This window comes from Numida meleagris, chromosome 1 (genome assembly GCF_002078875.1).
Source record: "Numida meleagris isolate 19003 breed g44 Domestic line chromosome 1, NumMel1.0, whole genome shotgun sequence".
Classification (NCBI taxonomy): Eukaryota; Metazoa; Chordata; class Aves; order Galliformes; family Numididae; genus Numida; species Numida meleagris.
This window is the reverse complement of record NC_034409.1, coordinates 55337652-55362109: the sequence shown is the minus strand read 5'-3', so window position 1 is coordinate 55362109 and position 24458 is coordinate 55337652. Positions and strand designations below refer to the sequence as shown.

The 24458-nt window shown below is 41.7% G+C and overlaps 1 protein-coding gene across 3 annotated transcripts in view; it reads left to right on the top strand.

The window, feature by feature from the left end:
- The window catches only part of TXNRD1 (thioredoxin reductase 1), a 38750-nt gene continuing 14718 nt past the window's right edge, over positions 427-24458 (top strand). The window contains exons 1-8 of one of the 3 annotated variants that reach the window (XM_021387019.1): positions 457-571; positions 3400-3600; positions 16164-16286; positions 20095-20167; positions 20277-20396; positions 21224-21366; positions 21473-21588; positions 23603-23828. In XM_021387019.1, the coding sequence (XP_021242694.1) occupies positions 16200-16286; positions 20095-20167; positions 20277-20396; positions 21224-21366; positions 21473-21588; positions 23603-23828 (765 nt within the window). In that variant the 5' untranslated portion in view covers positions 457-571; positions 3400-3600; positions 16164-16199. Of the gene's footprint in view, positions 572-3399; positions 3601-13837; positions 14018-16163; positions 16287-20094; positions 20168-20276; positions 20397-21223; positions 21367-21472; positions 21589-23602; positions 23829-24458 lie in introns of those variants that run through there. The other 2 variants (XM_021387003.1, XM_021387011.1) reach the window with 2 other exon arrangements.

The window sequence follows — 24458 nt, the reverse complement described above, 5'->3', positions numbered from 1 at the left end:
ATTTTCCTTTCCAAGCACAACAGCCTTCATACTCAGCATGCGGCCCAGTATGTGACCTGTATAACCAAAGAGAAGCTCCATCCACCAACAATGCCGTTTTAGTGTCTTTTTGGAACCTTTCAAAAAATGTCGGTACTCGCTGTAAGAATATCAACAAGGTAAATTGCCGTGTTCAGCGTAACTAGTCACACACTTCCACACAAAGCGTGGAGAAAGCTGCAGTTAGAGCCGACAGAAACAGCAGATATCTGCGTGCTGGTCTGTTGGTGGTCTGTGGGGCCACGGGCCTTCATATTGCCCTTTTTGTCCTCTTTGCTTATGCCAGAAAGTCTAGGCGTGCACTTCGCACATTTTCGTGCGGAAGCAGCCACAACGGGGCCGCGACCTGCGCTCCCGGCCCTGCCGCGGCCTCGGAGCCGCAAGGGGTCGCGCCAGGCGCGGGGCTGGGCCTGTGCCCGCTCGGTCGCCATGGCGACGGGCCCGGGCAATAGACGCGGAGGGCCGCGCCATGGGGAGCGCCCCGCGGAAGAGCCAGACGGTGCGGCAGGCCCGGCGGGACGGCTCCCGGCAGGTAGGCGGCTGCCGGCTGTGGTTGAAGTTCGCGGCGGGCTGCGAGGGCCTTGGGCAGAGAGCGGCCCAAGAAACTCGGTGTTGTGGTAAAGCGGGCGAAGCTCGGCGGGGAGCCGCACGCTTGTGTTTCAGCTTTTGGAGCTTCAGCCTCCGAGGCTCTTTGGATGTAGTTAGCGGTGCCCTCACTGGGGCTGCATAGCGGTCCCACCTACTGTAAAAGCACTCGGGATGTAGTATTTCAATGAGCATCTAATGCTGAAGGAGCGTTCTCAGCTCTCTTGAGAAAGGGGGCTGTTTTTAAGGGTGTTTTTATCTATGCAGTAATCGAAGAACACTGAAACTAAAAAGCCTCAGCAGCTTTAAGATAACATAGAGCATCTTACGGCTTACTACGCAGGATGGAAACTGTGATTTAACAAACCGGAACCGAGGTGCCTGTGCGGTAAGGATCTGTGTAAGGCAGGAGATGGCAAATACAAAGATGAGGCTTATAGCTGTTTTAAATTCTTGAAATAGGCTTATTGTTATGGCTGCACGTTGCTTCGCATCTTTCAATTATATAAATGTAAAGCCCTACAAGCTGAGTTAAAGGCACAGCATTGGAAGCACTGGGCGTTCTTCTACCATAACAAGAAAGACACACACAGAAAAACCATCTCTCCAGCTGCTGTCAGGAAAATAACCGGGCTTGCATGTGGGGGCAGTGCAGCTCCCTGGGAAGAGTTCAGGCTAGCCCATAGCAGGTACCCCATTAGGTAGGTTTCTTCTCCAAATGCTGCTATTTCCACATGCCTATTACGTGCACAAATACCTAGTTTAGCTTTACATCAGCTGCTAAATGCTAGGCAGCTGTGGTAGCACAGAGTTTGGGGCAGAATGAACAGCCCATTGTTATGATACCCAAACCTAAGTCCTCTCAACAGCGATGTTATCTCCTGACACAAACTGAGAAGTGAAGCCTGCATCTTAATGAGTTTTTTCAACCTTGTGAATCTGAGTCATTTAGGCAAGCATGACTTAAAAGAATATATTTATGCTTCAGTTTTTATGCTCTGCTGAATCTTGGTTTTTTTTCAGTGTAAGATAGTGTAAGCCATCCAGAGAGACAGGTTCAAGCAGTGGGCCCAGGTGAACCTCTTGAGGTTCAACAAAGCCATGTGCTAGGTCTTGCACCTGGGTCAAGGCAACTCCCACTACCAATACAAGCTGGGGGACAAAAGGGTAGAGCACAGCCTTGCTGAAAAGGAGGTGGGGGTACTGGTGGGTGGCAAACTGGATGTGAGCTCATGGCCCAGAAAGCCAACCATATCTGGGACTGCATCAAAAAAAGTGTGGCTGGCAGGGTAAGGGTAGGTGATCCTGCCCCTCTGCTCTGTTCTGGTGAGACCTCACCTGGAGTACTATGTCTAGGTGTGGAGTCCTCAACTGAAATGTAAAAAATGTAAGTTAATTAATCACTGTTTAACTGACTCTGAAGCACGGGGAATCTTAAATTAACCCTTTTCTGTAGTTAATCATACCTGGGAGTAGATTGTTGTTGTTTTTTTTTTTTAATGTCTACGTACATCTCTCCTGCAAGGTATATTTAAAATTCTGTGTCCTTTCAGTAGTAGGAGGATGGAACTGGGTCATTCCTAGCTGTAAGGATTTCTTAATTATTTTCTGCATCTTTTCCTATCCTTCCATTATTTTGTCAATGGCAACAATAAATTCAGAGTTAATAATTCACAGAAATATCTACAGGATATTTAACAAAAGCAAACAGTTTCATACCAGTAATGAGCAAAAGTGGCAAGGAAAACGTTGGCTAGCATTACAAAAAGTAAAAATTTTAAGATAAACTGATTTATATGTTTTATGTAACAAAGCTATTAAAAAAATCCCTTGTCCTTAGCTTATATTTTTGAAAGATTACCCTACAATCCTCAAATAGTATATAGTTTACTTTATTGGTTATGGTATTTATGACGTATTTTGTGGATGTAAAGGTATGATAATTGGAATTAACTCAGAAGGTAATGCTCTTCCTGACTTTTTTGTTAATCTATCTCTGTGATGTTTTAGTTTTCTGTGTTATTAAACATGCATTTTATTGCAGAAAGGAATCATGAGAAAAATCAAAGCTAACTCTAAAGTTGCCGGTCTGAACGTTAAGGTAGTCTGGCTTTCAGCTTTTGTATTGTAAAATATACCATTTGTTTCTCTAGGGCTCTCTCTTGGTATCACCTTAAGTGCTGCTTCTTTCCCCTTAGATCCTCATGCTGGATTAATTTTACAAGTGGCTGTGTTGTCAGTTCAGTTTGACTTTCACGTAAGTCGAAGTTGCCCAGTTCCTTTCAGCTGGAGCTAGAAATTTCTTATAGACTTGGAATAAAACTTGGGTTGGACTCTAAAAAGTGAATTCAGATAGTATTGTTTAAAGCATTCCTGCATGGTTTTGGTGCTATTATTAGAGGTCCTAGCTTTGCACTGGAGTACCAATGTTGATGGTGATCTAGTTGCTCTGACACTTATGTGTGGTGACCAAGTGAGTAATGAGACCTCATATTTATGTGTTTATTTATTTTTGTAGTATTTCCTGCTAAGTTTCGGCCACATGATTTACATGTGAACTGCTCGGGTGTCACAGTGCACAATGTGTCATTGCACTCTGTGGAGAAGTCTTGACTCCTGGAGGTGATGTCATGCCTGCTCGTGTGCTTCCTTCTGCCCCGGTTTACAGTTAGGCCACCCCTTTGACTTCTGCTGTGAATGGGAGCAGTGCTTGTCCCTCACAGTGTACTGGTTGTCTTTTTCTCCAGTCCATTGTTCTGGTTTCTCTGTTTTCAGGACTTCCTTGGAGGTAAACCTTCATCGCTTGTTCCTGTCTGAAGGCTCTTCTTCAAGTGAGCCCATCTTGGACATGCTTTGAAAGGCAGTAGGATGTATTGCTGTGCCTGCAGAAAACAAACCAAGTACCAGATGAACATCATGCACTATGGCTTATTCATTTGCTGAATTGACAGCTTATTCTTTTTCCATTGATTTGAAGTGAGTGCACTTTACCCCTGCATTCTCCAAAGAAAATCCTGTCTTTGATGTCTCTTGTTTTTGTTTCTGGTTTTTAATATCTGTCTGTTGAAAGGATATACAGGAATGGCACAAAGCTGCACCACAGCTTGGTGTCATCAGCAAACTTGCTGAGGTGCATTTGACTCCACTGTCAATGTCATTGATGAAGATATTAAAGAGTATTGGCCCCAGCACCGATCCCGGGGGGCACCACTCATCACTGATCTCCATCCAGATGCTGAGCCATGGACCACCACTCTCTGGGTCTTGATCCTGCAGCCAGTTGTTTGTCCATCAAACAGCTCACCAATCAAATCCATATGTTTCCAATTTGGAGAGAAGGATGTTGTGGGGTACCGTGTCAAAGGCCTTACTGAAGTCATGATAGATAGCATCAGTAGCTCTTCCCTTGTTCATTGATGCAATGACACCATCATAGAAGGCCACCAGGTTGGTCAAGCAGGATTTGCCCTTGGTGAAACCATGCTGGTTCTCCTGTATCACTTCACTGCCTTTCATGTGCCTTAGCATAGCTTCCAGGAGGATCTGTTCCATGATCTGCCCTGGCACAGAAGTGAGACTGACAGGCTGGTAGTTCCTGGGGTCATCCTTTTTACCCTTTTTAAAAATGGGTGTGATGTTACCCTTTTTCCAATCACCAGGGACGTCAAATGATTGCCATGACTTTTCAAATATCGTAGAGAGTGACTTGGTGACTACATCAGCTAATTCCCTTAGGACTCTGGGATGCATCTTATTGAGACCGATAGACTTGTGGATATTCAGGTTCCTCAGATGGTCACAAACCTGATTTTCATGTACAATGGGAGGGACAGTGCTTCCCTGATTCCCCTCCTACCAAACAAAATGTTTGAGGGTTGTGTGGCAAGCAGTTATCAGGGAAGACTGAGGCAAAAAGTTAAGCACCTCAGCCTTCTCCTTGCCTGTTGTTACCAGCCTGCCTGTGTCACTCACTTCAGGGGGTACACCCTCCTGGACTTCCTTTTCTGGTTGAGGTACCTGTAGAAGCCTTTCTTGTTCTTCTTGGCATCCCTAGCCAAGTTCAGTTCAGTCTGGGCCTTTGCTTTCCTGACCCCATTCCTACACAGCCTAGCAGCTGCTTCCTTATACTCTTCCCATGGTACTTGTCCCCGCTTCCACTGCCTGTGTATTTTCTTCTTCCTCTTCGGTTTGACCAGCAGGTCCTGGTTCAGCCATGCTGGTCTCTTGCCTTCCTTTCCTGACTTGCTACACCTGGGGATGGAGAGCTCTTGCACCCTGAACAAAGCCTCCTTAAAGATCTGCCAGCTCTGCTCCACACCCTTGCCCATGAGGACAATTTCCCAGGGTATTTTGTCAGCTAACTCCTCAAAGAGCTGGAAGTTAGCTTTCCTGAAGTTCAGCTTCCTAATTTTACTCTTCACATGTCTCATGTCCCCCCAGACATGAACTCAACCATAGCATGATCAGTATAGCCTAGGCTGCCTCCAATCCTGATGTCACCAATCAGTTCGTTTACAATGGTGAGCAACAGGTTCAGTATTGCATACCCCCTGGTGGAGCCATCAATTACTTGACTCAGGAAGTTATCCTCAATGCATTCCAGGAGCCTCCTGGATTTCCTGCAGCTCACTATGCTACTTTTCCAGCAGATGTCTGGGTGGTTGAAGTCCTCCAGCAGGGCAAGGGCTTGCAATCAATGCCTCCTGTAGCTGGAGGTAGAAGGCCTCATTGACAGGCTCTGACTGATCTGGTGGCCTGTAGTAGACACCAGTCATGAGGCTCCCTTTGCTGCCTCAGTCTCTAACTGTCACCCATAGGCTTTCGACTTGCTCACGACTGTTCTTTAGGGACAGCTCTTCACGTACTATTCCTTTCTTGGTGTAGATAGCAACACACCCCCCTCTCCTTCATTATCTGTCCCTTCTGAACAGCTTGTAGCCATTGATAGCCACACTCCAATCATGGGAATCATCCCATCAGGATTTGGTGATGGCGGCTGTATCGTGTTTTTCAAGCAGCACGATAGCTTCCAGCTCCTTCTGTTTGTTTCCCAAGCTGCATGCATTGGTGTAGAGACACTTCAGCTGGGCAGCTGGTCTTGTCACTTTCTTAAAGAATAACTCCTTAGTTCCTTCTTGGTATTTCCCTTGAATTTCCCCACTGCCTTCTCCTGTTGCCCCAGCCTCATCATTATAGAGTTTTGTGTGTGCTGCAGTGTCACCAGCATCTCTCAAGTCATTCAAGTTCCCTGTCACCACCCTGTCCCTCTAGTATAGTTATGCCTTCCCACACCTTATCAGGGAAGGCTCACTATCTCCCCATTCCCCTTCACATTTAGTTTAAAGCCCTCCCAGTGAGCCCCGCTAGCTTTTCCCCAGGGACTCTTCTTCCCCCTTTGAGGAAAGCAAACCCCATTTGGTGCCCACAAACCTGATACCATGTAGGCTAATTGGCTGTCAAAAAACCCAAAGTTCTGGCGACAGCACAAGCCACAAAGCCAGGTATTTAAAGATATGATCCTTTGGTTTGTTTCTGTGTCCTTACTCAATCCAGGAGGCAGAGAAGGAAAGATGATCTGTGCATTCAATTCATTTACCTGTCATCCTAAGGCCCTGAAATCCTATTTGATAGCTCTTGACCCACGTGTAGCTGCATCATCTATCCCTATATGGAAAAACAGTAATGGGTTGTGGTCTATCGGCCGTACTAGGCTAGGTAGTTTCCTGGTGATCTCCCTTACCCACGCGCCAGGAAGACAGCAGACTTCTCTAAGAAGAGCGGCTGCTCAGCATATTGGACATTTCCTCACCTTCAGCTTGGTTTTCTTTCTATTTTTCTTCTAAAAAGCTCACAGCCATTGCTTTCCTTAGCATATTGTCATTCCTGCATGTAGTCCCTACACCTTATACTGTTGATACTGGAGTCAGGTTCAGCTGTGTTAAACCTTCTGTCATCCCTGTTATTGTTGGCAGTCCTAGTACTATCTGACCCAGCACTTCGATTTGCATACTTTATTTACTTCCTCCCTTTACAATAGTATCTCCCGCTCTTAGAATCTTAACCTAGTGTCTGAAGATAAGATTTTGTTTCCCTTCTAAATGGCGTGTGTCCTTTTCTTCCATGGATTCTACTACATGATGTGGGATAGAAAATAATTGGAGCCTATTTTAGTGTAGTCCCAAGCTTTTCTTGAAGGATCTGAAAATGGTTTTAAGCGGTAAACAGAGATGTTCTCCTATTTCATGTTCTGCAATAGCAAACATGTCAGTCTTATATGCAGATGTAATTACTCAGAGAAGAAAGTATTATTTGGCACAGCGTCCCAGCTGTGGTGGTAAGGAAGCTCTCTACTTCCTCAACTCCACCACTGTGTGCACAGCCTGACACAAAGCAAGCACATTTCTCTACATTGTTTCTCACCTCACAAAAGTGAGCTGTTTGTTGTTTTCCACCCATCTTTCGCAACCATTTCCAGTTAGGCCTTTGTCAGAATCTGTATGCCTCAGATCAGTTTGTGGTATTAGTTACGTAGCAAGGAAGTTTGAGGGCAAAGATCTGCAGTGATATAGTATTTTGATCTGCTCATAGAAGAGCTGAAATTGTTTGCTGAGCTGCTACAAGCAGGAATAAATGGTTCCACCTAAGTTCTTCTGTTTTTCAAGGCTGAAAATCTTTGATTCCTCAGGCTGAAAATAAGCACTTGCACCCCCCCCCCCCTAAAATAGTCCTGCTTGGATTAAAAACCAAAAAGTACCTCAGACATTCAAGCCTGACATTTTTTCACCATGTAGTAAAAGCACTGAACTTTTTACACTCTGGGAGACCATATCAAAAACCTTGTTTTCCTTTAACCTTGCTCACTTTTAACACTGACTTGTTTGGCACAAGGAAAATAAGTAAGATTCTGGGTGAGATGTTTTACTTTTTTTTTTTTAACGTTCTCTGTGACTCAAATGCAAGCGTAATTACAAAGAGATGTGTGGGAATTGAATGGCTTTAGTCTGATAGAGACAATACAGGCATGGCTGATAGCAGTAGGGTCTAATAAGTGGTACTGTACCAGGAGATTCTGTTCTGAACCCCAATGAGCCCTGTTTCACCTTCCTGTGCTTCAGGTCTCATACTTGTTAAAGTGTGGCTGGTGGTACTTAGTCCTCTAGCACGAGAGAATTAATCACAGTTAGTAGTAGCCACAGGTTTGAGTTGACCACAGGAATGTCAAGGAAAAAAAAACGAGGAAGCTCAGTTATTTCAGGTTGTCCCAAAGGAAGGGTGAACCAGTATGGCACTTGGTATGATATGCCTACAGGTAGTCATACCAGAAATCAGCTTTCTTTCTTTTGTTTTGGATTAGACAAAGTATTGTAATACCGTGCATAAATCCATAACCAACAGTGACTTTTAAAGGGAATACATAAAACTGCATGGTAAAAATTGTTGTTGGTATGAGGTTATGTTTTTCACGAAGATTGTATATAAACCTTTATATGAGATCTTACAGATTTTACTACAGTTCCAAAGCCAGAGAAGCTTTGTTTTTCATAATGTCATTAATTTTGCTTGCGACTAAATAGAATGGAAGAGGCAAGTACAGAGATAGGTGATTAACTGAGCATTACTTGCCTTTTTACTGAGAAAGAGGGAGTCTGAAGTTTACCTCTGTTTAGTTTATTCAGCTTGCTCTCTTTCAGGCAATAGTTAGTACTGTAGGTGCTTTAGAAATATTTGAGGTTAGCATGTGATGTTATACTGACGGAAAACATCCTTATTAATGCTAATTAGAGCAACCTTGCTAAATCCTATATGGTTTGCTGTAAACAGTTACACATGAAGGCTGAAGGCTCTCAAGGACAAGTAGCTATTGCCTTATGCTGCTACGGGGTTTGGTGGTGTGAGAGCCAATGGGAAAGTCTACGTGAAAGGCTGGATCTTGTTGCAGTGGTCTTTCAAGTTCTCTCATTTTTATGGCAAGTACATGTCTCCTAAGACTTTCAGACTGAAGGCTTTTGTTGAGTCAATCCCCAGACTCTCATTAGAAAATGGAGCTGAAAGGGGAGAATTTTGTCACTTAGAGCCTTCATTTGAGTGAGAGCTTTCCAGGGGTGTAGGGAGTGCTGAATTGGGCCCTCAGAGAGATGCCACTTGAAAACGTCTTTGGTGCAGCACTCATAATCTCCCTGCCAGTATTTCTTCAGTGGCTTGTCTTGGGTTCGGAATTCCTACTCTGCTATGTACGGATTTGTTTAAAATTTCTTAGTACACTTTTCTTGTCCTTTGAGAAAACAGAGCTGTGAAGCTTTCTCTTATTTTCTACCTGTTTCATATGTTAATTGCATTTCATTTGCTGGGAATCATGGTATTTTCCTCTCCTTTGGCTTAGAGAACTTAACAAGCTGAAAAGCTCTCAGAAGAAAATTTATACTTGCATGCTTTCCCACTTAGGAAAATGCTTTTTTCCTCTCAAATACTAATCAATGAAAGAATTTATGCTTTCACAGAGATAAGTATTTTGCAGTAACACTAGGACTAGATTCTTCCTTAACAGAAATCTGTGGCAAAGAAAAGCCCCATGGTTTCTGTTAATGTACTCTGCTTCGACTACATCGAAGTTACATTATTTCACATTATGTTTGATGGCAATCCCATTCAAGCTACACTTTATTTAAATGGAAGATGTCTTAGGCTGTTAGATTTGAAAAGCAAGTTAAGAAGAATACAATTGAAACGAAAGCACTCTGCAACAGCATACCGAAGAGATACAAGCGATAACGTAGCTAAGACTTTGGATTCCTTAGGAAAATGTGTTTCACTCTCCTGTTTGTCAGTAATGAAGCTTGGTGGTTTGGGATTTTAAGAGTGAGTCAGAGCCCAGCTTTGTACAAAATGCCCTGATCTTGTTTGTTCTTGACCTTAAGAAGATCAAAGAAATGAGCATACAAAAGAACATCATTGGGCCAGGTCACACATTCTGGTCTTTTGATGAAGTCAGAGCTGGCTTGGATCTGATCTCCATATCAATCAATAGCCAGTGGTTGCAAAGAAAAAATACAATTATGTAAGGAAGTAACTCTCAACTGATGAGGTTAAGGTTTTATTGGCACAAAGCCAAGAAAACCTGTGCATCTACTAACCAGTGAGATCTTTCCTATCAGAATCATTGCAAACATATTTCGGCAATGTTTCAAGTAAGTCACAAGCAGGAGAGGAGCATCAAGGCTGCTGTCTGGGTTTACGTATATGTTGCTGCTTTGTGTAATGGGAGGCCAGTAGGTAACAAAATAGACCCGTGATCCAGGGAAAAAAGGCTGGAGGTGATGCCACTGTTCGGTCTGCTAATGTTTATATACTCTGCAGGTGAAAGAGCTATTCAAATATGTGGCAGTTCCTTGGTTTTCACTTGAACTAGACTGAACAGATAAGCAAGGCCAGAGTGCACAGCTCAGTCTGTGATTACATTGCTTGTCAGTAAGCACTGAATTCTGAGTATATAAATAATGTCAAGTGGGTCTGTCTTAATGTTCCTGGCATATTGCGGGATCAGATTTTGGCAGCATTCAGGTGAGGAGGTGAATGCACCTCTAAGCTATCTTTTGGCTTCCTCTGGCAGGGCAGCCAGGTGCTGAGTCAGCTCTTGGAAGGAATGAGAATAGCTCCTAGTTTACCCTGTCAAAGGTAGCCCTGGTTGGTGGCCAGAATCACCAGAGCACAGCATATACAGCTTTATATGCAAGACCTGACACATCTCCTGCTCAAGCCAGCTCATTTGCTTCCCTTGGTTAGCTGTGAGGCTGCTGTCTGTCATAGTAAAACTCAAAGCGTGAGGTAAGCTGAGGATTTAACTTACACGGTTGACTCATCAAGATAAAGTTCCTGTGTATCATTTTTTAATTTCTCACCCACTGATACTGAATGTCTCGAAAGCATTGGATGCATTGTGATTCCTCTGGGGTAAGGCAAGTTTTATAGGTTTTCATCCTTTCCAGCCTTCTGCCCCACGTTTCCATTCCTTTTCAGTGCTGTTACTTCAGCTGATTGCAGGCCAGCCTCTCAGCACTGATCTATAGTTGTAACCTGGATAATACAATGGCTCTGTTGCCCATTACTTCCAAGTATCTGAGCTTATGCAACTGGGGAGGTAGTGACCTGTGTTGGAAGAGCAGCAACAAGCTGGTTAGTGAGCATGGTGGGGATGGGTTAATGGTTGGACTAGATGATCTTAGTGGTCTTTTCCAACCTTAATGATTCTGTGATTCTATGATTCAAGCATAAACAGAAGGAAAAGCTGAAACTTTCTCTACCGAAAAGGAGAAGCATAAGATAAGTCTTCATCATCACATGAAATACTTTGCATTCCTCAGATGCCTGAGGACAAACTGTAAGGCAAGTCACATGCCTGTTTATAAGCACTACATAATTAGAGGCATCTTCCAAATTACTGAAGACAGCTATTTTGTAATTACATTATTTTGTCAAAAACGTTGCAGAGTTCTTTCCTGTTAATAATGTCTTGCTGTGCAGCATATGGAACCAAGCTGAATCAGAGCACACCTTTGCCTTGCACAGCCTTCAGCCCCTTTATGGCAAGCAGCTAAGGACTGGGGCTTGCGTATCCCATGCCCTGCCTGCCTGGGTCTGGTTCAGTCCCTGGGCGTGTTCTTCCGCAGAACAAGGCAGTTCTTATCCTGGAGCATTTCTGCTTATGAAAGGGTTGTTCTGCAGGGCTTGCCAGGTGCCCCCGTGGTCAAGGCCTCAGAAAGCAGCCGTGCCTTTTTTCACACCCCCCTGCCAGGAGTTACCCAGGTATAAAGTTCAGAGGCCAGGCCTCAGGACCAGCGTGGACTTTGGTGCATGAGGAAATTCTCTCTTGAAAAGGAAGGATATGAATTTAAAACACCACAATTACTTTTTCTTTTTTTTTTTTTCCTCTGCACAAGTGACACTGAGGTCCGGTAATGTAGTCTCCTTCGGAAATGGATTCAGATAAATCAGCTGAGAAACCATCTTTTTAGCATTTAACAGTCTCCTGAGCAAATCTGGTGGCCTTACTGTCAGGCGAGAGAGATCTTACTGCCTGCTCTTCCTCTGCACTGGTTGGTGTGGGTATGCCATCTCCTCTGTATCAGCTGTACTACTGGTGATGTGTGAACAGAGGGAAAGGTGAGGCCAGTTAAAAGCCATCCATGTGTTCTTTCCTCCTGTGTTAGGGCACTGGTGCCAAGTATGCATGCAGGGTATTTCGTCAGGAGGAACTAAAATCAGCCTGGTGGAAAGCCTTATCCCCTTGTGACACTTTGTTGGCTCTGTTCACCCCACATGAAGGAACACTTGGCAGAAGCAGGGAGGTAGTGTGTGATAGCCTCCGCCTAGGCTGGGGCTATCGGAAGTTACTGAGGAGTGCAGGGCTGGAGCCTGGCTGGATCTTCCTGCAGCAGCTGAAGTGAACGCTGATGCTTACCAGCAAAGAGAATAGTCCTGCATGTTGCATCTCTGAGGACTGCCTGGAGTAGCTCACCAATCCAGGTTCTGCGTAGCAGCCTTAGTCTGAGAAATGGTACATGCTAACTGATTTCAGGAAACTATTGATTCGCCAGCAGCAGGTTGTGATAATTGTCATTAATTGATGGTATTTTATGGAGAGCGAGCACATGATACAAAAGCATTTTCTGCTTTGTCATTCTGGCTGTGGCAGATTGCCCAGACCAGGCAGGGAGAGGCCTCTGGCCTAACAACCTGCAGCCAGAAGGCTTTCAAGTTCCTGCCAGAGGTTACAGCTGCCCTGGGGTTTGGAACTATTGCTAAAGCTGTGAACCTTTAGCAGAGATCTACCTGAAGATAGAGGTGCTTATATAAATGTCTTTGTTGTCTAACTACTTGATTTTTATCTGATTTAAGATGCAGTTTTACATGAACATTCCTGAGACTGTTTAAACTTGTCATAAGAACAAAATAGAAGATTTCAGTTGCTTTAGGAAGCCACAGGACTGCAGCTTTGATAATGTATTGGGCAAAAAATCCTCCTTTGTGCAGGTGGTGACCGCTGTTCAAACCTGTGTTCTTGTTTTAACCAGGTGTGTGTGTATACACACGTGAATTCCTAAGTTCTTTCCTCAGGCTAAAACAGACCAAGAATTATCCAACACCGACATTGCTATTAACTATTGCATAACAACTGCTCGTTGTAGATCTCTGACTCCTTTACCAACATCAGTCAGAGGACTTTTATCACCACATTGCAGAGAGGAAAATGAGACAAAAGCGTTACCATTCAGTTTTCAGGGACTGTTTGGGTGTGTGTTTGCGTGAATGCTCTTCAGACCTGTGGGCTCCCTGCCCAAGGGATGCATGCACACTCAGCATGGCTGTTTGTCCAGGTATGTGCATGTGTCAGAGTTTACTAACTAGTGATGATTGTGCTGTGCAAACTATATATGTGGTTAAGTACAAACAAGCGTGTTCTGACCTATTTCTTGGAAGTTAGGCTTAACATAACCTAGAGGTATGCGGAGAAAGGCAGAGCTGATACTGGCTTCCAATCACGCATCAGATTTCTATTTCCATGTCAAATCAAATAGCATCAGGTATAGAAATGTTATTTTTTTTTCTTGCTTCTAATACACTTTACCCTTTCTTTTGGCTATCCTTACATTGCCAACAGATCATGTGTGTATATATATATATCTATATACAAAATCAGTTATGACCAGCGAGCAGGCACAGGTCATAAACAGGTCTTGAAAACACTTAGGAGATTTCAAGGGAGGAACAACACCATATGGCAGAAATTAGCTGGAGGAGGGAGCAGGGGGCTGCCTGGAAAAAAACAATTATATCATTAAATTGAAGTTTCCAGAGGAACTAATTGAAAGAGCAGAATCAAAATGGGGGGAGGTGGGGGGTTGAAAGCTGGTACAGCAACATTAAAAAGTCACTTTCTATGTGAGAAAAGTAAAAATCACCACTTTCCTTTTAGGCTGAAGTTTTAAGCTTAGCCGGTGCAGATCTTATTTCCTTGCTTTGTTTGAAGTGTATTCTTGGAGTGGTAGAATGTCCTGGAATCCCAGCCAACTCTCATATGGGATTTTTGTTAAAGACAAAAATATAGCAAGTCATCCTAACGTTGCAAATGACTCATCGGTTGCCTTAGGGAACACTCCCCTGAGACGGCGGCTGCTGCTGAGGAAGTGATGAAGCCACAAAGGCCACTCCCCCGGCCAATTTCACTGCTCAGCCTACATAAGGGAGGTCCCTCCAGACGAGAGGTTGTTTTATCCTTGATTTCACGGAGGGCGCGTAGCCGCTGCAAGGAGTGCAGTGCGAAGTAATCACAGAGACTTCACAGCCAGTCGGCTTTGTAGAAGAGAAGCAAATAGAAGGTCATGAGAAAACTTTAAAGGTAGGGGGAGATGCGCTTTAAACTCTTATCATTTAGTTCTAAGATTAAAACAGGAAGTCTACATTCTTCTTATTTTTCAATTACGGTTCTTGGGAGAAGAAAGGAGATCTGTTCTCAGAAAGGGATCATATTTCTGATTCCATTATGTTCCCTCTTTAAATGAGAGCTTGTCAGTCTCCTGGTTTTCTTGGAGCGGGGCTCTGGCAGATAGGGGAAACTTGTAATCTATGAAGTCTGGGCTAAACTTTTAGTATGTTTTCATGAAGGACAAGTTTGATGAACTGGTGAGGAGCAAATCAAACAAGAAGGAAACACTAGTGGAATAAAGGCTGAAGTTTCTTAATGCACGTGTGAAAAAATATTTTTCTTTAAAGGAAAAAAAAGTGTAATATAATTAATGATCTAGGCAAATTCCACAAGTAGGTATTGTAGTTTTGTTGTACTCTGTGTTTGTATGCATCATAAAGATGCAGTTCTTGATGCTTGAGTCTTATGACCGTGTGGGAGTTAAGTTTGAGCCTGTCCTTAAGTTTCACACCATCTCATTGTCACTGAGCAAGCAAGGTGTGCTTTGGAAAAGAACAATGTGTTTTATTACTTTCATGTCCCTAAGTATCAATAAAATGAAACTGTGTGTCATTATACAATGTATGCTCTCTTTTCAGTCTTTTCCTGACTGCAGTAGGAAATAGGGCTGATAGCTGTGTTAGGAGAATAAAAGAAAGGAGAACTGATTGCAGACTAGATTCAGTGGTGGGGTTATATTGGGGTGGCAGAGCGGGAAGAGAAGGGGAAGGAAGCCAAGGTATTTTTGGATGTCTTCACCACAGCAGATGTTTTCTAGGTTTTGTTTCTACTGTTAAAGTGCTACTTAGGGTTATGAAAGACTAATACAAATGTAACTTTCTACAGGCAGAAGCACAGTCTGAACTTTTGCTGACATTTCAGTGTAGCTGGGTTGGTTATGGTTGGTTTTTTTTCCACTGATACGGATGCACTGGCAGTTATACTTAAAAGGACTAATCTAACCCCGGAGGAAGGCAACTGTAGAATGGGTTGAGCACGAAAAGCTGCTCAATGCAAAATAAAATTAAGATGAAAAGAGAGGGGAAAACTTGTATGTTCTCTTGTATTGTGTTTACTATGACTATTCCAGTAGTACTGAATGAACCGCCCAAGCAGGCAGATAGAAACACTTTAATAAAAGCAAACAGAAATGTTAAGTGACTAAGTGTGGGCGTTCTCATTCACTTTTTTAGTCTTAAAAGTTTTATCATTATGTTATTTGAAATTAACTGATTTACATCAGCTAAGGAATCTGTTTGCTCACTTCAAATCTTGTCTGCAGTTCGAGAAGCATTGAGAATTTTGCCAGCAACTTCAAAGACCCGATGGTCTGAAGTCCTGATTGAGTGGAGCTCCACAAATTGAACCCAAGGAATCATTTTACAAAGAGTATATTAAAATTAATGTAAAGCCTTTTAGGACTTGGGTATTTGCTTTTCTCTGGTAGTAGTATATATCTGTTCTGAAAAAAATGAACCTCTTGTAAAGCTTCAGTGATCACACTTGGTCTGTTAAACTCTGAAGTTAGTTCTAATGCTAAGCCAAAGAGCCATGTTACCAAAATGTAGTTTTCAGAAATTGTTTTCTTCATCCAGTTCTGTTCATTCGTTTGGTAAGGATGATAACTGCAGTTTGTTACAGTGTTGTGTATGGTTGTCATATTTTCTTACTCATATATGTAGCAGAAGGGGGAAAAACCCACTAATTAGGAAAGTCCAGGGCAGATGAAAAGGAGGAAATGGGTTAATGAGATGCCTGTGTCAGCAGGTGGTATATATCTCATCCTGGAGTCCACGGTATGAGGAGGCACTGGAGTTGTGGTCATGTGGAAAACTAAGCTCTGTAAAGAAACCTGGGTCTCCAAAGAACAAAGAAGTTCATAGCTCAGTCTCAAAGGTATTGAGCTATCCAAGGATGGATTAAGATGACAAAACTTTAAAAAGTAATTAAAAGCAGAGCTGAAAAAATCCAAATGCACTTACATTTCTTTATCACAATATTTGCTGCTGAAAATACTAATTTTTGAACACCATAGGTAATTTTTTGGTATTCCCTAATCCTTTTTATTTTCTCTGTTCAGGCCCATAAAGAAGACAAGCCTCAGAAACTGCTGGAAATGAATGGGCATACAGAAGTGCCCCATTCCTATGACTATGACCTCATTGTCATCGGTGGAGGCTCAGGCGGTCTGGCTGCTGCCAAGGTATGAGAGAGAAAATACAGATTTATGCTTTCCTTGTAAGTGAGAGGGTGACATCCTCAATAAGTTGGATCTGGATATCTTTAACACTGTAAGAGCATAACATTTCTGTCTGTTCAGCAGGACTTCTATTGAATTTAATTCCAGGTTAAAGATGCTCGTATCTTACCCGTATTCATATGTATTGTGTATGTCATACAGTGTGCCACTGTGGCCAGGAAAGCCAGTGGTATATTAGGGTGCATCAAGTAGAGCGTGGCCAGCATGTTGAGGGAGGTGATCCTCTCTCTCTATTCTGCCCTGCTGAGATCACATGTAGAATATTGTGTCCAGTTCTGGGCTACTCAGTTCAAAAATGACAGGGATCTTCTGGAAAGAGTCCAGTGGAAGGCCACAGAGGTGATAGGGGCTTGGAGCATCTTCTGTTGAAGGAAACTGCAACTCTTCCTTCTTGAGGAGATTGAGAGGGGATCTCATCACTGTTTATCTAAAGTGAAGGAGTCAAGCTGAGGGAGGGACTCTTCTTGGAGGCGTGCAGTGATAGAACAAAGGGCAGAAACTGGAACATAGGAAGTACCATACAAACAAAAGAATGAACTTTACTTTGAGAGTGACGGAACACTGGAACAGGCTGCCCAGAGAAGTTGTGGTGTTTCCTCTGGAGATACTAAAGACCTGTCTGGACACTTTCCTGTGCAACCTACTGTAGAGAACTTGCTTTAGCAGGGGTTTGGACTCAACAATCTCTAGAGTTCCCTTCCAATCTCTACAATTCTGTGATTTTTTGTAATACAATCTGCATTTCCATATACTTTGAAGCAGGAAAGCACAAAAAACATCACGGTATAGTTTTCAATTGACTACAACTTGGTTCCTTTTTATCCCTGCTAATGAGAGAGAATTCTTTTAGAAAACAGTAAGTAGATAACTTTACAGTGGGAAAGTGCACAGCGGAGTGGTGGATTGTAACATGCAGTGTGTGTCCATAACGTATTTTGGTAGTTTGCTGCTCCCTCATCAGTAGGATCACTGTTGTCATGGCTGAGTACGAAAGATAAAATCTATGAGAATTCTGAGAACCTGGAAAGAAAAGTAGAAAGTAGTTTTCAGGGGACAGGAATGTTTAGGACAAAAGAGTAAGAAGAGTAAAGGAGAACTTGCAGTAATGCAAAATAGGCTTGGAGTAATGAAATGTCATCTGTTGAAATTTGCATAAGGAGGCTGCTTTGTTTTGCTTTATACATATTCTAGTTTGCGAAGCTATAGCTGTGATGTTTATAGCATCATTTCTCAGCTGTGGGGCAGAAAAGGTGTGTGGCTGGAAAGGTGAATTTGTTCCTTCAAATCTGTGTATAAAATACATTACCTCTTAGAGTACTCAAGTGATCGTAGAGCAGAAGATGGTAGATCAATAGTCAACACCTCTATCAGTAGTCATGTACATATTTCAGAATGGTTTCTTTAAGTTGAAATGCAACTCTTTTACATGCATAGACTTCTGGCTAATACTTAGTTTATTCTGTTTTTTTAATGTTTTAAAAATAAAAACAAAACCCCAACCATACAGCTGTTATACCAAGTTCTAGATATCTACGCTCAGGTTTGCAACAGTTTAACTAGGTTGATTAAATGTGTGTTTTTCATTATAACATGTGCAGAGTTGTATGAATGTGTCATGGTTTGTCCTGGTTTGGCCTAGTCTTGTGACAGGGGACAAAAGGACCCACAGTCCCACACCCTGGGAAAAGGGGAAGGGGAATAGGGAAAAGGCAGGGAGATGGGCTTAGACAATAAAGAAACAGTGGCCACGAGCTAAGAAAATATACTACTTTACTAAAAATGATAGCGGAATGCAAGATAACACAATATAATACAATATATTTGGAATTGAAGCTAATAAATCAAATAAAAGAGAGAGAGTGTCTGAAAACCAAACTTACTCTAATGCTATAGGCAAGACGGCCAGGGAGCACACAGAGCCAAGGCAGGCAAAAGAGGAACAGTCTTGTGAGTCCCAGTCAGTTTCATCTTTCCTTCTGAACGGGGAACAGAATAATGAGGTCTTCTGGGAGCTGTAGTTCACTCTTTTCTTCTGAGAACCAGGTACCCAGAACTATGGGCAATCCATGGAACTGCAGCGTTAACTCTTTAACTCCCAGTATGCTATGTGATGCTATGATGTAGAATACCGATAACAAACCACAAACCGTGACAGAATGTCTTCCTTCTTCTGTCCAAATGGTGCTCCCTGTTTGGTATTTTGGAGGCTTGTCGCCACAGTAAGTGCTGCCAGTCTGACTAGGCAACCCAACTGCAAACCCAGACCAAAACTTCTGGGCCACCACAGAGAACAGCTCTTGCTGTGGTCATGCAGCACTGCACTAAATCCAGGAAGGCCTGAAAGCCTACAGGGCAGGTTTTGTTACTGTGGGCATATCACTGTGCAGAGTTGGTTATATCTGCTTATGACCTCTGCTGAGAGGGCAATACGGAGCTGTGCTGTATAATGTTAACATATAGCTGAGCTTGGGAATTCATGCATTCTGATTAGTCAGCTGACGTTAGTAATGTTCTTTCAAATCATGTATAAGAGCTGTTATTATAAGGAAGCATTAATAACATATCTCGGTCCCTAAGTGCCTTTCAGAGGATCTTTCTCAAAGTGCTGCTAGTGTATAGAAACAAGCCTCTTGGCCAACTCTGATCTTTAATAGGAAGCCAAAATCCAGTACATTAATATTTTCCTAAGGTGTCTAAACCTACATTGTTTGAAATATGTTTTGTATTTTGCGTGGAATAAGATACATTTAAAATTTTAATTTTGATTGTTAACTGTTTGGATTAACAAGTATTACTAGTAACCTAATGCTGAAGGCTGTCCAGACTCCTCCTTAAACCAGACCCAAAGCCCTAGGGTAATACCCTGTGCCTACACCTGCTATTACGTCTGTGGGCTCATCATGTGATACAGCACTGTTGTGGTTACTCAATGTGTCAAAGCTGTTTTGCAGCATCTCATGGGGGAATCTGTTGTTTCTCAGCAGCGTAGCGCTTGCTTAAGTGTTTTTCTCTGCCACCAGTTATTTCCAGTGATTTTTGCCTTCCTCTTAAAAAGCACAAAGGGAACAATGTAGTCAGTACGGAAATTCCAGTTTTCAGTATCGTCCGCACACATTGCCTGTCGACTTGCTAATTAAAATTCTCAGAGAAATTACCATAAATTAAATCATTGCTTTTCTAGAATGGATGATACTTGCACATCCTGACAGTCAAGACAGTTTACCACATGTTGACTAGTCTGAAGATTGTACTCAAAATTGAGTTCTTCTTTCTACCACAAGGAAAAAGACTGGATAAGCACAGCGGTAATGCTTGTCCGCATGACTGCTTGTGTCATTGTGTGATGTGGTTTCAAATAAATATTTGGGGAACCATCTATGAAGGGAGAACTGGATTAATGAACAATTTGTTAAATATATTAGAAGTAAGTGTCGTGTTGGGCAATATTATAAACAAAAGGACAGGATGAAGGAAGGACGAAGAGGTTTGACTCCCAGAGTCCTCTATCAACTGGTGCCATGCTCTTGCTTAGCAGGGTAAATGGCTCTTTTTTCCCTTCATCTTTTTTTTTTTCCTACTGACTGCACAGACTAATTCTGAAGATTAATGACTGCCTGGCCATTCCCTTGCAAATCATTCATTACTGCTTAATTAAAAGTCGCAAAGCTTTTTAGCAATGCATGATGTTATCATCTACTCCAAATTTAACCTCTAATATTTAGATATGTGTCTTATTTAACTTGTTTTGCAGGAGGCTGCCAAATATGAAAAGAAGGTGATGGTCCTAGACTTTGTAACACCTACGCCTCTGGGAAACTCATGGGGTAAATGTTTATTCCTTGTAATTTTTTTTACAATTTACTAAGAGACTGATTGTCCTTTGGGATCAACCATACCAATGTGTGAAAAACACATTCTGTTTCTTTCTCTCAGGTCTTGGAGGAACATGTGTAAATGTGGGCTGTATACCAAAAAAATTGATGCACCAGGCAGCTTTACTGGGACAAGCCTTGCAAGATTCACGCAAATTTGGATGGCAGTTTACAGAAGAAGGTACAGATGAAAAATGTTTTTTTCTCTTTCTATTTTAGTTTTATCATTTGTGCTGGAAATCCTTAGGTTCTTTTCATTAAGTGCTTGTTGCACTTAAGCATGTGCTGACTTCAGCAATGTGAGGCAACTTCACAGAGACTACACATGAACTTAAGTGCTCTTCAAGGCTTCTTGCCTTGCAGCATTTGATCTGGTTTTAATATCTTCTCATCATGTCAATATTTGAGAAGAGTGCTGTGTGCATAAAAGCAGTAAGATACTACTCCATTTCTGAATCTAACACAACATCCAAGAGATTATCCCAGATTGTTCTTTGTTAAAAACAGAAACTTGCTAATAATTGCAAACAAGTATTTGTGTTCCCTCTCCATTTCTACAACATCAGAAACTGAATTTTACTTTGTATTCGCTCTAATATGCATAATTGTAGGATTGGGATTTAATTAGGGTTCGTTTTTTGAACAGTGTCACCTACTTAGAGTACGTGTCATTGGGAAACTATTGATAAAGTGTGAAGTCCAAATGTTCTGTGTTTCAAAGGCTATGACTGCACTAATATAAGGGGGAAAATGTCTCAAATGGTTGGCATAAAGAACATCACCCAATTTGTTTTTTTTTTTAAACACATCTATTTCATGGTGATTTCTTGTGTTGTCTGTGCTAATATAGTTCCTTTGAATTTCAGTTGAGTTACCTGATGTAAAATAAGAATAAGACAAAGGTAACTGGGTTGTGGAAAAAAAAGTCTGTCTGGGAATATAGGGCTGGCTATGAAAAAGAAGGGTTCACAGACTGGAAGATGAACACCTCTGTTTTGTTTCCAACAGTCAAACACAACTGGATGACTATGACAGAATCTGTTCAGAATTACATTGGCTCACTGAATTGGGGCTATCGGGTAGCACTGAGAGAGAAGAAAGTCACGTATGAGAATGCGTATGGAGAATTTGTTGGGCCCCACACAGTGAAGGTACTGCATAGCCATGCTTGCTGGGTCGTCTTGTAGTGTTTTCAAAGAAAATTTTCCCTTAGTAGGACTGTAAAATACTCAATTTGGACCACTGCTTTGTTCTCAGGCAACAAATAAAAGAGGAGTTGAAAAGCTGTACACAGCTGAGAGGTTTCTCATTGCCACTGGTGAAAGGCCACGCTACCTGGGTATCCCTGGAGACAAGGAATACTGCATTAGCAGGTAAAAACAGTGAAGAATATGAAGTCATTCACTGTGTATAAATACTAAGCTTCTAAGAGAGTAGTGAAGCATAAACAGAACTGCTTGCTTGGTGTTGTTTTTCCAGCATAACTTTTTTAGAGGAAAGTAAGCAGGAGAATAGCTATAAAGAGATGTAAGGTGGTGAGAATGTTAGTGTCTGGTGGACACTGCTGAACTGTGAGTGGCTGGCTAGAATGATTCTGTTTCTAGCTGATAACAGGTGTAACTGAAAATACAATAAATCACGTGCATATCTGTCATAAAATAAATTGATCAGCTGTGCCCCAGTTACAATTACGCATGCTTTGTCCTTATTCCTTAAAGTTTTTCAGTTCATGTACAGATGTTTGTTCATAATAAAGAGCACAGGCTGCTTGGAGGAGAACTCCCTGCTCAAATATCAAGAGTTCCAAGGCAGCTGACAGCTGAAGCTCAGGTTGGATATTAGGAAAAATTTCTTCTCAGAAAGAGTGCTGAGGCATTGGCACAGGCTGCCCAGGGAGGTGGTGCAGTCACTGTCTCTGGAGCTGTTCCAGAGCTGTGTGGATGTGGCACTGAGGGACATGGTCAGTGGGCATGGTGAGGATGGGTTGGTTGGTGGACTAGATGGTCTTAGAGGTCCTTTCCATCCTTAATGATTCTGTGATTCTATGATATTGTGAAGCTGGCTGAATTGTATCTGTTGTCATGCGTTGTGGAAGTATTGAAACTTGACCCATTTTTTTTTTCCCAGCTACCTAGCTAAATGAATTTAACTTTTGGTAGAACCTGTTCTAAATGTCTGAAGTGCTAAAGCCAAACAATTTCAGCACTATTACACACACACACACAGGATAGTTGAGGAGGAGAAGTTTCATACAGATGAAGTGTGTTTTCATACAGACTAATTTCTAAAAATTTCTTATTGTAGAAATGCAGGTTGTAGTTGCAGGCTCCCACACCTTTAGCAGTAAAATAAGTAACTGGTAATTTTATCAAACCAAAATATCATGTTGTCCATTTCCCTCCTATAAAGTAGTAGTGAAATTAAAGGTAATAGATTACGTAGCCTATAAAGTAGTGCTTTAAAGTAATGTTAAGGGTCATTAATGTCAGAGTTAGAGACTATCAAACTGAAGCTATCTGTGCAATCTTAACTGGATTCCTCAAGGGTTGCGAACTGTGATGTAGCCTTTAATTACACAGTCAAATTCATTCTACTGTAACATTTGCAGAGAGCACCTTGTTTAGCCTTTGCAGTTGTTGACTGAAAGAGAGGCACCTTTTAAGATTTAAATCTTTGGAGTATTTCATTACCAAACTCTGCCTAAAGTCTCTGCTGAGCAAGCATGACACCTCCCTGAGTCTCTGCTTTGCTGAGAAGCCCTGGTTTCATAGTCTAACTACAAAGTGTAGCAGAAATGACGTATGTTGATGAAGAAGTTGAAACAAATGGAAAACAGGCAAAGAAATGTTTTCCGTAACTTTGTGCTTATATCTCTGCCTATTTCTGTGGTTTGCATTAATTTATTGTCTGTATGTATTAGTCACTGTGTGTAATGCGTTAGCAAAAGGAGAAGACTTCAAAGAAGTTAAGATATGTGTATCTATGTGCTGAACATTTTCCTCTTCCTATTAGCTACCAGGAACTAAATTTTGTAGCAAAGTTTTTGAAGTGATTCTGTAAAAATATCTTTCATTTTTTTTTAAGAAATTGTAATAAGTTTCTGATTTAAGAAATAACTAACAACAGCACAGGATTTGTGATGATGATTCGGAGTATTTCATATTATTTTTCTTTTTTCTTGGCGTGTTCCTAATTAGAGCTTTTTGATCTGCCACATACTGATTATATATTCTAGCTGAATTTCCAAATATAATTTTTGTTTTGTTACTGTCAGTGATTGGGAAAAGGATTAAGTCTTATTCTTACAAAAGAAAGTAGACAAATGTAAAGTGCAATGTATTCTCGTGTTTTTCTCTAATATTCTTTTTTTTTTTTTTTTTTTCCCAGTGATGATCTTTTCTCCCTGCCTTACTGTCCAGGGAAAACCCTGGTGGTTGGAGCTTCCTACGTTGCCTTGGAATGTGCAGGATTCCTTGCAGGTCTTGGATTAGATGTCACTGTAATGGTGAGATCCATTCTTCTAAGAGGATTTGACCAGGATATGGCAAACAAAATTGGTGAATATATGGAAGAGCACGGAATCAAATTTATTAGAGAATTTGTTCCAATCAAGGTAGGCTCAAGTAGTTCAGGACTACAGTTGATTACAATATGCCTATCATAGTGTTTTAAGATGCATGTATTTTAAATAAATAATGTTGAATTTGCAATGTAGGATCAACTATGATATACCACAGGTTATTTTTTAACTGTTTTAAACAGATCGAGTTTGTGAATCTCATATAATTTCAAAAGTACAATTTAACCTTAGTACTGAAATTGTCTGGGATTCCAGAATTTGTTATCTTTATGAGAATTAGATGAGTTAGTATATGTTACATTAAAAATGTTGTGTCTGCTCATCTTGATCCTGCAGATGTTACATATACTTAAATTCCAGCAGTTGTTCTGAAGTCTGTGAGTCTTCTTGCAGGCTGATAAATAGGAGCATACATACTTCTTGTAAGATCAAGGCTAGTGCATCACAAATAATCATATTTTTCCATTGTCAGTTCTCAAATTCTCAGCCAACAAATACTGCTTACAATGCTCAGGATCAGTGGGCTGTACAGAAAAGTTTGAAGCACTCATCTATATTCTTGATGTGGCAGAGGCCTTAAATACATGCCTAATTTTCTTTTGAATTCCATAGGGATACTCATGCAATTAGTTACGTGTATATATGTGTAGGCAAATTCAGGTT